General features: G+C 36.3%; 1 protein-coding gene and 1 pseudogene across 1 annotated transcript in view; both read left to right on the top strand.

Annotated features, from left to right (window-relative positions):
* The window catches only part of FBXO3 (F-box protein 3), a 31,427-nt gene extending 16,725 nt beyond the window's left edge, over positions 1-14,702 (top strand). The window contains exons 5-11 of the mRNA XM_044259051.1: positions 179-383; positions 1,520-1,565; positions 4,779-4,863; positions 5,720-5,842; positions 7,197-7,312; positions 8,213-8,403; positions 13,513-14,702. Coding sequence (XP_044114986.1) covers positions 179-383; positions 1,520-1,565; positions 4,779-4,863; positions 5,720-5,842; positions 7,197-7,312; positions 8,213-8,403; positions 13,513-13,689 — 943 coding nt within the window. The 3' untranslated portion in view covers positions 13,690-14,702. The remainder of the gene's footprint in view (positions 1-178; positions 384-1,519; positions 1,566-4,778; positions 4,864-5,719; positions 5,843-7,196; positions 7,313-8,212; positions 8,404-13,512) is intronic.
* On the top strand, positions 6,178-6,337 carry LOC122914681 (annotated as a pseudogene).
* Positions 14,703-15,031: the final 329 nt, after the last annotated feature.

Below are 15,031 nucleotides of genomic sequence, written 5' to 3'. Positions count from 1 at the left end.
TTAAATCAGAATCGTTCCACTCAAGAGTTTGAATGTAAAAAAATTATAATGTTTTTGGTGATTGACATGTTGATCAGTTCTTACAGAGCTGTCTAGGAAATTATCATTCATCAAAAATGATGAAGCACAGCTGTTTGTTTGGCACTGGAATTGATTAAATTTTTGTCTGTGCTCTCAGGTTGTTGGGAAGCATGGCCCTATCCAACCACTATCGTTCGGAGGATTTGTTAGATGTCGATACAGCTGCCGGAGGCTTCCAGCAGAGACAGGGACTGAAGTACTGTCTCCCGTTAACTTTTTGCATACATACTGGTCTGAGTCAGTACATAGCAGTGGAAGCTGCAGAGGGCCGAAACAAAAATGAAGTTTTCTACCAGTGTCCAGTAAGTAGGAAGTATGTTTAAATGCGGCTGTCAGATGTGTTCTGATGAGTGTATATATGTGTGCAGTAGGAGTTTTCAGGGCTGTAGAATGGGTATAGAGCATTCTACAATTTGATTATAGACCTGTCTAATTAAAGGGCTAATATTCGGCCATAATATTCTGACATTAAAGAACGCCCAAGGAAAATCTTACCCGTGGACAAACAACAAACCATTACACACACAGAGGGATGGCAGCGATATGTGTTAAGGCAGTTTAAGTTTTAGAAAAAGTTATGGGATTTGCTGAAGTAATTATGATGCACACTTCTGACTGAATTTCTAACAATTAGCTTTTGAACGTCATTTGAACTCAAATTCTGAGTATAGTAGAAATTTTTTAAACTCTTCATTAGATAGTTGAGTTGTGGAAAAGTATGGATCCTTTTTTTAGGAGGCTTTTGTTACAATTTAAATATGATCACAGAAAATGTATTTGGTTTCCTTCTTATTTTTTCAATTCTTTGCAATTTCTCAGTTATAGATTTTCTGGCTTCATTTTTCCCAAAATGTGAACTTTTAACTTAAAAGAGGAATTTGAAATTGAAAGTCATAGATACCTGAGACATGGGACTCCATGTAACATTGAAAATATTTAAAGAGCTTTCATAGCGGTTTTTTTTTTCCTAAGTGTTTTCATGTATTTTATCTCATTTTTTTAACTTGATACCTCTGTAAGGTTGTAGATGATGGGTTGGTCCCTCCATTTACTGAGAGAAGTGACCAACCTAGAATTGTTCAGGTCTCTTGACTCTGAGTCTAAAGTCCTTTCTTAATAGGCTATATATCTTCTTACTGTAACTTTCTAACTTAAAGGATAATTTTTTAGTTTGCTGTAACAGTAATGGCAGTACACAAGCATTTTAACTGTTACTGAGAAGTGCCTGGCACTCTTCTAAAGACTTTCTAGAAAGGACCTAAATATAGAAATCGTAAGAGCAAGAACTGAAAAGTATGAGTAATGTCGGAGTGTTGTTTAGAGCACTTGTTATTTTTGTCTATTCTGCCTTGTCTCCAGGGAAAGATACAGATAATGAACAATGAGAAAGTAAGTAAAATGTCCTTTTCTCTATTATGATATTCTTTTTCTCACCTAGGACCAAATGGCTCGGAATCCGGCTGCTATTGACATGTTTATCATAGGTAGGAGAAAAAACAGTCTTCCTTTTCCTTTCTTCTTCCTGGTCAAAAAAATTAAATAGGTAAAAACCTTGCAGTTATTTGATCAGCTGGCTTTTTAAACTTGTCTTTCTTAAAGCTTGCTGGTTTATAAAGTAGCGTATCTAGGCTCTGATTCGAATTGCCCTTGTACTTTGTGGAAATTTGTTTTCTACCTGGAAAGAACCCATGCCCTATATAATCATGTGCTCTTAGAACTCTGCCGTAGAACAGGGAAATGAATGGAATTACTGTGAGTATGTATATAGTTACCTTACACATGCGTGAATTTTCCATCCATCATGTTAATAGCTAATTGGAGACAGATTAAAACACTTTATAAAGTTTGTGGTGCCGATTATGGGAAAATACTGATAAATCACACTAGAGATCTCAGAATAGCAATCTTCAGAGACCAGTATAAACTGGGCTCCGTGAGCTCTTTGGCACAACTCTTTTTTCTTGACCTTCAGAGGTATTTCTCATAGGAGTTTGAGAACACTCCGAATTGTATGCAGTTGCAGCTTATGCAGGGAGCTGTTCCTGAACCCTCTGCTGTTCATCCAGTTCTGTTTTGCTTAGGTTTTGCTCAGGAGATGCTTCCTGACTATCCATTCTGTTTTCAAAGGCACACATTAAATATCCCTATATATTCATAGTAAAGGGGTCTTGTAGGCTGAGGTATTTGCACTCAATTACATCTCTTTTTTTTTTTTTTTTTTTTTAAGATTTTATTTACTTGACAGAGAGATCACAAGTAGGCAGAGAGGCAGGCAGAGAGAGAGGAGGAAGAAGGCTCCCTGCTGAGCAGAGAGCCCGATGCAGGCTGGATCTCAGGACCCTGAGATCATGACCTGAGCTGAAGCAGAGGCTTAACCCACTGAGCCACGTGGGCGCCCCTAATTATATCTCCTAATTGGAACCTTGAACAGAATATTAGTCTCCATTTTTTCCATATTGTGACACATTCCAGGTTTACGGTATATTTCACAACATCAGGAAATTCTCCCTAGGTACAAAGTTATAGAAATCTGGTTTTTTGTTTTTTTAAGATTTTGTTTATTTATTTGAGAGAGAGGGAGAGAGAGCATTAGAGAGTCAGAGAAGCAGACTCCCTGTTGAGTAGGGAGCCTGATGAGGAACTTGATCCTGGGACTCCGGGGTCATGACATGAGGCCAAGGCAGTTGCTTAACCAACTGAGCCACCTAGGCGCCCTCTAGAAAGCTGTTTAACTTAGCCAGTAGCTTTTAGCTCCCCCTGATTTGTGTTGGTGTATGGTTTCCAAGTTAAGTGCCCCCTTGGGCTTCTGCCCCTGCTCACTGCCCTCTTTAGCATCTTTGCATAGCATATACCTTCAGAGATGATCACCACGGCTCTAGAACAGTGTTGCTACTAATGTACAAACTAAAGGCTGCCTGAGCTCTTAGGTAAGTGCCAGCTAAGCTCTGGGAGTTTCTCACTCTTGGTTTGGTGCTGGTATGAGATGGTATGTAATTCCCCACCACGATAGCAGAGTTCTAAGATCTGATGACTACTATTCTGATAGCTGGGATTTTGCCTGGAGTAAGAAAGCAAAGCAAAAGATTTGAGATGCACTGAGGGAGGAGAGATGAGATGAGCCATTAGTGCTGGGAAGAAAGACAAGAAAGCTTAAAGCTTCCTTTGAGCTGCCTTAATAAAATCCCAGTGCTACCAAAGACAAACCAAGATACAGGCTTACTTTAAAAGATTAACTACCTAGAAATGTGTAAATTACATCTTGATTCAGCAAAGTTTGATGCTCTTGGAATTTCTGGGAAAACCCCAAATGGAAACTCCTGGTGTTCAATGAATTATTAGTAGATACTTGAAAAAACTAGAATCTGTGTTCAGGTAAGTGGAGTTGTAAAGACTGCATAGAAAAGACTGTCCTCATTCTAAGAACACACTTGGATATGTATCATTATAAATTAAGGTACCTTAAAATATACCATGCCAATTTCATTTTTGTGTAAACCATAAAAAATTTGTGGGGTTTTTTTTGTTTGTTTTTTTTTTTGTTTTTACTGTAACATTTTCTCCCATGAAATAGACAAAGTGATGTTTTAAACTTTACAGGGAAATCACTAGTTCTAAAAACAAAATTGTAGCTTCTTTGAATTTTAATGACCTTATTCGTGTGCCTCCTTAGTATCTTATTCAGAGTGGATAGCTGACAGGTGATCATTTGAATAGAACATTCAATAAGGAAAGGGTTAGAATTGGCCGTTCATTAGTAGATATGGAGAAAAGAGCCAGCTATTGCAGTTTACCTCCTCTCAGCTCATGCCTTTAAAATTTTAAAGCTATAAACCCTTAAACTGTATCTTCTAGTATTCCCTAAATAGAATAGTAAGTAAACACTAAATTTAGCTCCAGTGTTCAGCTCCATGGCAGAGTGTGAGAATTTTGTTAATAGAAACAAGATTACAGAAAAGTTCACTGAAAAAACATTGATTTAGGGACTGATAGTGCTGGGCATTTAGTTGTATTAACAATAGATGTAGGGGTCTGAGAAAGTTACATTATATTACCTAGAAGGGGCAAACATAATTCACATAAATACTTGTCATTGATCCACTCACTAGAGCACAGACGGATGTGCTGGACTTTGAGCTGGTCACTGAGAATATAGAGGACCACTCTGCATTTGAATCTGTAGGGTGCAACTAGATTACTTTGGGATTGGTCTGATACACAGAACTGTACAGTGCCGTACCCGTTAGATGCCCAGACTGAGCCTGGCTTTTGCCAGAATTTTGTGCATGAGTCAGGAGGTACCTGAGCCAAGGGTATATACCTTGATCATCTGAGGATGGTGTTGATATTTTTCCTGTAGTCTCTTCCTAGACAAAGCTGTATCTGTATCTCCTTTGTTCTGTATGCTGTAGAAACTATAGACAGAAGGCTTTTCATTCTTGTACCAGCACAAAATAAATTTTAAAAATCTATTATTTAATTATAAGTTCAAAAAGTAGCTTGAAAGTAGATGGAGGGTTCCCCAGCAAGGCAGTTGGGAGTGTGATGGATAGAACTGAGAACAGAAATTGGCCATAGAATTTTAAGTGTTTCTACTTTTGATCTTATATCTTAAGCATAGAGGAATTGTCATTGTTTGCTTTATAATTTTATAAAAATTATTGTCCTCTTCTTCCTCCTCACCCCTTCCTGGTTTATAGGTGCTACTTTTACCGACTGGTTTACTTCTTATGTCAACAATGTTGTATCTGGTGGCTTCCCAATCATCAGAGACCAAATTTTCAGGTATTTCCCTCAGGACTTTTTCAATTAAAATGATTGTAAGTCAGAAAATACCATTAGTTACACATCTTGAGATGAAGTTTCAAAGAAGATAAATAACAGAACCTCTCATTATCTTAAATGCCACTGTGTTATTCCACTTCAAAGCCACATTCAAATACTTGAATAGCCAATATTTTTCTTATCTTGAAGGATCCAGAGGAAAAACTGATTTTGATTTTGAAGTTATGGCTTTATGTTATAGTTTCTTTTTATATGTAGTTTCTTTAGGGAGGTTGGAAACAGGCTATTTGCCAGTTAATGGATTTATCATGAATAGCAAGTCAGTAACCATTAACTCAGGGCAAATATTATTTATCATCTATAAATGAAACATCCAGGTATTATAGATAGTACTGCAGGTGATATTGGTTCACAGTAGCCTGACTGGCAGAAATTATAGATTAATTATAAATTAGAGGTCTCCAGAATAACATACCAGCACATCTTATTGTCAGAGCCACCGTTGATAGAGTTTTCAGATATCCCAAAAGTTTCCTGGCTCTGAAAACTGACTTAAGCTCTTTTTAGTTTCCAGTGTAATTGCTGAATCATTATTCGAACCACTGATTATTGAGCCTTGATGCTATCATTACTGATCTGAAGTCTTCAAAGTTTTCTCGTTACCTTGTAATTTATAATTTTCTTCTAAGCTTCACAGGACTTTACCTTTAAGTTCCCATTTAAGTTCCCAGATATGTTTTAGATTTTTGATCGTAAGTTAAAATATAAGCTATTTGGCGTTATATCTTAAAATCTTTTATCCTGTGGACTTGAAGTTAGTTGATTAAAAAATGTTTAATGTTTTAAAATTATCTAGGTATGTTCATGATCCAGAGTGCGTGGCAACAACTGGGGACATAACCGTTTCAGTTTCTACATCGTTTCTGCCAGAACTCAGCTCTGTCCACCCACCCCACTACTTCTTCACATACCGAATCAGGTGAGAGACGAAAATGGGGTGCAGCCTGTGAATATGTTGTTATTGCCCCCTTTGACCTGGTCCATCAGACACATTCTGAAAGACAGCCTTTTGCTGAGGTGTGATAGAAGGTGGATAACAAACTTTTTTATAACCTAGTATAATAATATATCATTTTATAAAGTATATTTTTATAATCTAGTGTAATCCAGTACCTTGAGTTTACAGTAACCTCCAAGTTACTTAAGTTATTTCATGCAAAAGTTCTATGTTTAAAGAATTGTGCCAGTGAGGTAGACACTAAGTTATAATCCTCACGAAAGCTCACTATGAGAGTTGCATTTAGAAGCTGTCAAATCGCTTCTTGGCCTTTTGGCTAAGATCAAGTGGAGAAGCTGTCAAATTGTTCAAGATAAAACTATGCATTTTAAATTTCACTGAGGCTGCCTGTATTGATTAAAACTCTAATAAATATTTATCAGGTGCTGCCCGTTTATCAGCCATGGTGTTAAGCATTGGATTTGGTTAAATAAAAAGCAAACACTAAATTCACTTTAATTAGATGTAATTTGTGCTGTGACATAAAGATAACTCACTGCTTTAAAATATTAAGGATACTCTGTTTTTTGATGTATTTTTATATAATTTATGATATATTACAGATATTTTAAAAATACACGTACATGCATATATACCTACTGGAATTTTTTTGCTCTGTATTCTAACTGGGGAGCATCCTAGGATTTTGGTATTATGTGCAGCCTTTGATAGGTTCAGTTACCCATGTACAGATGCTTGTTATTGTAATTGTTTAACTCACATCCTGTCTAAGATTGAAACATGCTTAGAGTAGTAACACTGACCCTTGCTTATAGGGTACTCCAAATGAAGATAAGAGACAGCAGATTCCTAGAGAAAGTGGGGAAACAATAGTACTGGGAAAGAGTCAAAACGTAATCCTAGTAACTGTTTGGTGACATTTTCCTTTGAGCTTTCTAGAAGTTAAGGAAAAAAGGAAAATGCCTTCAGTCTCATTTTTTAATAACAAATTTTTAAAGAAAATCAGAATTTTTTATTGTACTTTATTCTGGAAAGCATTTTTTGTACATTGATCTTTACTTGAAAAGCAGAAAATTACCACCACCAATGTGTTCATAAATTTTTATGTTCCCCATTGTTGATTCTTACGGCAAGTCAAGTGTGCATATTGAGTAAAGGCATTTCTGTGGGAGAGTCAAGCTAATCAGGCCCCTGTCTTTGAGAATTTACAGAGATAGATGGTTAACATAGACTTTAGTCTAAATATTATACTTCTTAAGCAAGAGAAACCAAATCAGGCCAGATTGGTGTCTCTCCACCCCATTCCCTTATCCAGGATTGAAATGTCAAAGGATGCACTTCCTGAGAAGGCATGTCAGTTGGACAGTCGCTACTGGAGAATAACAAATGCTAAAGGTGATGTAGAAGAAGTTCAAGGACCTGGAGTAGTTGGTATGTATGTAACTCAGGATTTGCTTTACAGATCAGTTGCCTGTAAGACATTTTGGAGAGCATATATGTGATATACAGCTTGGAAAAGGCATGATGTAGTTAGTGGATAAGACTGTATTTTTTTTTAATACTTATTTATTTAAGAGAGAGAGAGACACACACACAGAATGAGTGGGGGGAGGGGCAGAAGGAGAAGGAGAGAAAGAATCTCAAGCAGACGCGCCTCTAAGCCTGGAGCCCAGCACGGGCTCAATTTCACCACCCATGAGATCATGACCTGAGTCAAAATCATGAGTTGGAGGCTTAACTGAGCCACACAGGTGCTCCAAGGCTCTATCTGTTAATAGTTGTGTTTACAGCGTGAAAGATATCATAGATTCTGGGCTTCTTGTAACTCCCATTCTTTGCTTCATAAATATAATGTGTAAAGATCATTATTCTATTAGTTTATACCTTAAACATGAACTTCTCTAAAATTATAGCAGACAAATATTCAGGGGTTGATTTTTCATTCTGTGGATCACTTGAGTTCCTTGTTTCTTAGGTTTGTCTTCCTTTTTAAGTTGGATAATTATTCACTATCATGTTCCATAGAGTTACCAGAAATAATAGGGCAGAAAGAGAAAATACATTTCATATCGATCATCTTTTTGAAATTTGGGGGAAATGTTAAAATCAGTAGCACAGATTTTTATTTGTGGATTTAATCATCATTTGCTCTGATTGTCATTGACCGTCAGCTTTTTACATGATTTTGATTATTGGGACAGTTAGATCTTTTTTCCTAATTGTGCATTTACTTTAACATAGTTTACGTAATCTCATAGAGGACATATCTTATTTGCTGTAATGAAGCACTGAATTTTATACTTTGGTTTCTTATTACTATTTTCTCTGCAGGTGAATTTCCAATCATCAGCCCAGGTCGGGTATATGAATATACAAGTTGTACCACATTTTCTACAACATCAGGATATATGGAAGGATATTATACCTTCCATTTTCTTTACTTTAAAGACAAGATCTTTAATGTTGCTATTCCCCGATTCCATATGGCTTGTCCAACATTCAGGGTGTCTATAGCCCGATTGGTGAGTTAAACTTTCCTCTGGGACTGATTTCCATGACTTTGTAGAATTAACTCCACAGAGGGATTTTGTTGATTAGCCAGACAAATGGTGTATAAATGGTTTTCCAGAGAACCCTAGAGATTCAGAGGAAATATTGTGGGGGGCCATGTGAATATGTGGGGGTGGTGGATAAGTAAGTTAGACTCCATACACTTCAGTCAGAGTAACTCTACTCTGCTTAGCTGTTTTTTGTTTGTTTTGTTTTTGTTTTTAATGTGATTTTTCTTTTGAGCAGTTTTCAATTCACAGATAATTGAGCAGAAGGTACAGAAATTTTCCAAATACCCCCCACCCCCATGCATGCACAGACGTCCTCAACATCAGTCTCCCACCAGAGGGTATTTTTGTTAAACCTACATTGGAACATCATAATCCCCCCAAGTCCATAGTCTACATTAGGGTTCACTCTTGGTGTTGTACGTTTTTTGGGTTTGGACAAGCATATAATGACACGTACCCACCATCATAGTATCATGTAGAGAGGTTCCTGGTTTTAAAGGTTCAGCCTCTTTTCCACCCTTTCCAAAAAAAGTTCTGTGGCGTAATGAGAAACGCCACACTAGACCAGTGAGAATAGGCTTTATTTAATTTCATTAAGATTAGAAAAGCAATTTCTTGCAGTGTTTTTGCTAAAAATACCAGTTTTGTAAAACAATAGTTATTGTAGAGAGAGACTACTAAAAGTGCAAGTCTATCCATTAAATCCTCTGTAGTCCTCTCTCTTTGGGATCATTTCCTAAGTCAACTCGGTATAATTTTTAAATCTCACTTTTAGGACTACTTATGATAATGGCAGTACCCCAATCTTATGGATTATAAAACAAATGAAGAGAATCATGAGGCCCCAGCTATACAATAGGGATAAATATGACTCGTATACCCAGAATATGACAGAGTGGTAGGTGTTGAGTGTTCAGAAAGGGCCCTCTGGCTCCTGGGAAGATGGAACATAGGATTAATCTGACCCAGAGCTGATACATTCCCAACCCCAGTTTGGAAAGAGAAGGATGATGTGAGACTTTAGGCCATAATGCTTGCATATCTGGTGAAAAGGATCCACCCTCTGGGTTTGGAAGTGAAGTTTAGCTTCCCTCCCAGTGCAGGAATGCTTTCTACTGTATATTTCTAGTACCAGGAATTTGTTCCTTCTTGTAACAGTCTCTTGTTTTTGACTAGTCCAGTTTCTGTCTGAGATTGGTTTCATCCATGAATGTTCCATACAGCTCATTAGTGAAGCCATCTGGGGCTAGAGTTCTCTGTGGGAAAGTTTGAAATAGGATTTTAATTTCTTTCATGTATTTCCTACTTCTTATTTCACTTTTGGTCATTTGTGTCTTTCAAAGAATTTGTCCATTTGTCTAAATGTTGAATTATTGGCATAAAATTATAATAGTCCCTTGATATCCTTTTAATGGCTGCAAGAACTATAGTCACATATACTTTTTTGCTCCTAATAATGGTAATTTATATCTTCTGTTGATGGGTTAACCTAAGGGGTTATCTCTTTTGTTAGTCATTTGAAAGAACAACTTTGGGTTTCACTGGTTTTCTCTATTGTTTGCTCATTTTCTACTTCATGGATTTCTTCAGTTTTGTTTCTTTCTCTCCTCCTACTTACTTTGGGATTTATTTGCTTTTTTACCAGCTTCTTCAGGTAGAAGTTTAGATTATTGATTTTAGGCCTTTCTTTTCTCTAAAGCACTGTTTTGACTGTGTTTCATAAATTTTGGTGTGTTGTTTTCATTAACATTTAATTCAAGATACTCTAGGATTTCCCTTGTAATTTAATTTTGATCTGTAACTATTCTAGAAATGTGTTAAATTTTCAAACATTTGGAGGTTTTCCAGTTAACTTTTGTTTACTGATTTCTAATTTTGTTATGGTTAGAGAACTCATTATGTGTAATTTCAATCCTTTTAAAGGTTTTATGTCCCAGCATTATGGTCTGTCTTAGTAACTAATTCCTGTGTATTTGAAAAGAATGTATATTCTGCTAATTGTGGGAATATTAGCCTATAAATGAAAGTTCAAATTAGTTGACTGTTTCTCAAGTCTTCTGTGTATTAATTGATTTTTTTTTTTTTTGGTCCTTGTTCTCTGAAAAATGATTGTTGAAATCTCCAGCCATAATTACAGTTTTGTCTATTTCTCTTTTTAATTTTATCAGCTATGCTTCATGTGTTTTGAAGCTCTATAATTATATGCAGATATACTTAGAATAATTATGTCTTTTTAATGAAGTTCTTTCTATTATTATTATGAAATCTCTCTCTTTGATAATATTTCTTGTCCTAAAATTGCTAATATTTCTGACCTAAAGTGTAAAGAATGTTGAGGCTTGTTTGCGTTGACAGTTAAGTTACTATGGGGTCAGCTTGATCCTGTTGAGAATTGTTTTTAATGTTTGTTAGGATAGGTATAAAGTAGTCTTTAATATAGGACTGCAGTTCTCAAACTTTTCAGTCTCATGGCTCCCTTAAGCTTTTAAAAGTTATTGAGGACTCCAAAGAACTCTTGTTGATGTGGGTTATATCAATATTTATCATATTAGAAATTAAAACTGAGAAATTTTATAGTATTTACTTACTCTTTTTTTAAAGTTTACAATTTTTAAATTTATAATTTTAAATTATAATAATAAACTCATTACATGTTCAACCCTCTTAACTATGTTCTTACTTATTTGGAGTTTTAACTTCCTCCCAACCACAAATAAGTGTATAAAATCTTGACCTACCTTATGGAAAATGTTTCTCTCAAGCATGAGATATCAATACAAAGAAATGAGAATTCTGGACTTAACTTCTAATCAACATGAAAGAGGCAGTGGGGATTGTATTTGTATGGTGTTGTATTTGTATTGTAACTTTCCTGTTGAAATACTAGTTTTCTTGATATGGAAACTGAATTGTTCTCCTTTTTTGTACCCTAACCGTATGACAATTATTGTACTTTACACTTCCTTTTGCTTTATACTTTGAATGTCACTGCAAAATATACTTTTGTTTGGTCTTTAGCCTTTTCTTGCTGTAGGTGGTTTGTTGTTTGCTTTTGGACACTTTAGAGGTTCCTGCTGCTTATTTATTTCCATTCTTATCTGTGTGTGCCTCTTTCCATCTGCTGCTTCTATAGGTACACTTTTATCTAAGATCATCAGCAGTCTCCCTCTTCAGCCACACTGACTTCTTTAACTTCTTTTTTCTGTTTTCTTCAATAAGATGACTAATGATCATACTACCTGAATTTAATGTTTTAGGATTTCCTAAGACACCCCCCTTGCCCCTTTCGAACCTTCTACTGAATTTTAAAGTCTTCATTCCCTAGATTTAAAAAAAAAAAATCAAACAATAAAAAGAATGGAATATCATGTCATATTTATGTATATTTTCTCTGATTGTTGTTAATGTTGTTGTTATTAGTGTTACAATAAATCCTAAGTGACAATCCTTTGACAACTCCTAAAGAACAATTTTTTTTCTCCCACATTAATTAATTTGCTTGCTCAGCAAGTACTTACTGAGTCCCAGCGAGGTGCTGGGGAAGGCGCAGTGAACAATACAGCCAGAGTCTGCCTTCGGGGATATACTATACAGCATGCTGACTCTAGTGAATAAATACTGCATTGCATATTTGAAAGAGAATAAGAGAATAAATCTTAAAAGTTCTCATCACAAAAACACATTCTGTAACTATGTACAATGACGGATGTTAACTGGACTTGCTGTGGTGATCATTTTGTAATATATATGAATATCAAATCATTACGTTGTACACCTGGAACAAATGAATGTAATGTTGTATGTCAATTATACCTCAATAAAAAAAAAAAGAAGAAGTAAGTTGAGGAAATTAACAAAAACAAAAAAATCTCTGCCTTGAAATTTACATTCTAGTTAGAAGAGACAAGGACAGCAAATACCTGGTTATACCAAGTAGTAATAAGTGCTCTGGAGAAAAATCAGAGTAAAGCATATATAAGGAGTGTCCTGTTGGGTTCTAATATAAAGATCAGTCAAGAAAGGCCTCGGCAACATTTGAGTTGAGACTTGAAAGAAGTAGAGGGAGCCAGGGGGATATATGTGGCAGAAGGATGTTCCTGGTGAAAGAACAGCAAGTGCAAAGGCCCTGAAACACTGATGTTACATAAATATACTAATGCTTGGCATGTGCGAGGAATTGCAAGAGGCCAGTGTAGCTGGAGTGCAGAGGCCAGGGGAGAGAGTGGTTAGAGATGAGATCAGAGGGGTAGTGAGTGCTGGATATGTGATGCCATAAAGGCCTCAGGAAAAGAACTGCTGACAACACATCCCGTGTTTCCCAATAGTTCCCACATACCAGCTAGGTGCTCCTTGCTGTTCAGAACTCTCTAATATAGCAACTCCTCTCAATTAAGTCTTCAAATGTATGAGAGGGGAAAATTGACAGCAGATTAAGTCAAGACTTCATTAGAGACCCTGCTTAAGCGGAAGTGAAGTTTCCATGAGATGTTCAGACACTGCATGTTCAGCCTCATTGTTGCCTGCTCTATTCTGAGAGCCTTGAGCAAGTTAATTTCAAAGTGCCCCTGGTGGTTGAATTGAAATATTCACGGTGTCTTCATAGTAGGAGTTCAACAGAAGTCTATTAGACTTCTGACAATACATAAAAGTTACCAGTAGAGGTCATACCTTATTAATATTTTTGAGTCCTCTTTTTGTCTGCATTTAGATTAATAAGGAATTGTTACTTAATACACCAAAATAAATCCAGTAAAATTTTATCTCGGGTTGTTGGAAGTGGTCTGTTGGCTGCCTTGTACAAATTATCAACTGGCATGTAAAATAGAAGTACTGTATTAATGAAATAGATTTACCATTAAAACCACCTCGAGCCTTTTAAAAATGTGCTCTACGGATGTACATTCTAGAATGTTGCATCAGCATGTTCATTTATGAAAATACACGGTTCAACTCTCAAAATTCCTATTTGGCATGTCCTATTGTTTAGATTCTAGATAAATGAGAATTTGCATAAAATAAGTATAAAAAACTGATGGAAGTTCTTATCAAAAGATTGTTTTCTCTTTCAAGGAGATGGGTCCTGATGAGTATGAAGAGATGGAAGAGGAAGAAGAGGAGGAGGAGGAAGACGAGGACGACGATGACTCGGCAGACATGGACGAGTCTGACGAGGAGGATGAGGAAGAGAGGCGGAGGAGAGTCTTTGACGTGCCCATTCGCAGACGCCGCTGCTCTCGCCTTTTTTAGGGTGGCCATCCTGATGGAAGCGCTGGCATGAATCCAGTTGTTAAAGAGATTTCCCAATAATGTAAATAATTAAATTGTTCTCCACCTATAGCAGGAAAACTAGCATGAGATACTGTTCCAGGCCCTGGGTTCTATGAGACACCACGTTAGGAATTGGATTGTTTTGGTTTGCTTTGTGTTTTGAGGTAGAGGAGAAAATGGGAATCGTTTTTTCTCTCTCTCTCTTGTAGCAGTCAGAGGGAGAATACTTCTCTAGCTAAAGAACAGACATTTCTTAGTTTCACAATATTTTATACTTCTACAAATATGGAGATGGGAGGGAATTGTTTTGAGTGAGGATTGAAAACGGTAGCAGAAATACCTACACAAGGAGAGAGAGAAACTATGAATGATTCTGTGAAAAGACTTCTTGCAGTTGTGACTTATTTAGAAATGAACAGAATTTGTAATTAGGCTAATCCATTTAGTGATTCCTATATATTTTGTACTCACAGGGAACTAACTAAATAGCTTGAATACTAGTTGTTTGTCCTTTCTTAGACAATCTATCCTTGAAGTTGAAATTTTCATCACTACAACCTTGAACTTAAAGTCTTCATCACTATGACCTTGGCCTTGCATTTAGTCTTCAACTCTGCCAACCTCGAATTTAATTTAAAATCTTCAACATGACAACCTTGAATTTAATTTAAAGTCTTTAACGCTATGACCTTTATCATACCGTTCACAGATGCATCATTTTTGAAATGTAGTGTGTAAAAGTATTGTGTTGTTTATTAACAAGAGTCTTCACAATGTCTCATATAGTCTGAATTTGTAAATACTGCTTCCTGTTTCGTTTTTCCTTTATACACTTGACTGTCTAACTTTGTGATAAGTGACATGAATTTTATGTTAAGATTAAGTATGTTTTCCTGAAACATGGATTTTTTTGTAATTATATAATTGAGAGTTTGGAATGAAATCCTCCAAGTGGCAAAAACTCACATTTTAAAAACAAATTTTGGTTCTGATCCTGTATCTTGTGTAATTGCCTATTTTCCATAAACTAATACTAATCAGCCTTTGCTGTCAGGATGGAAAAGGAAATCTAAATTCATTGTCCAGTACTTTTTTTTTTTTTTCTTAAGATCTTATTTATGCTCCCTGCTCACAGGGTTCCATCCCAGGACCCTGGGATCATGACCTGGGCCCAAGGCCGACCCCCAACCAACTGAGCCACCCTGGAGCCCCAAGAATGTTTCTTTTATAGGGAAATCTGTAGGAAGACAGAAGTGTATATAGGATTAAGCAGCTGCCCCCAGGCACCATGAAGACCCTTTCCTATTGGCACATGTCAGAA

The sequence above is a fragment of the Neovison vison genome, chromosome 7, assembly GCF_020171115.1.
Source record: "Neovison vison isolate M4711 chromosome 7, ASM_NN_V1, whole genome shotgun sequence".
In the NCBI taxonomy this organism is placed as follows: domain Eukaryota; kingdom Metazoa; phylum Chordata; class Mammalia; order Carnivora; family Mustelidae; genus Neogale; species Neogale vison.
This window is presented reverse-complemented; position numbering and strand designations above follow the sequence as displayed.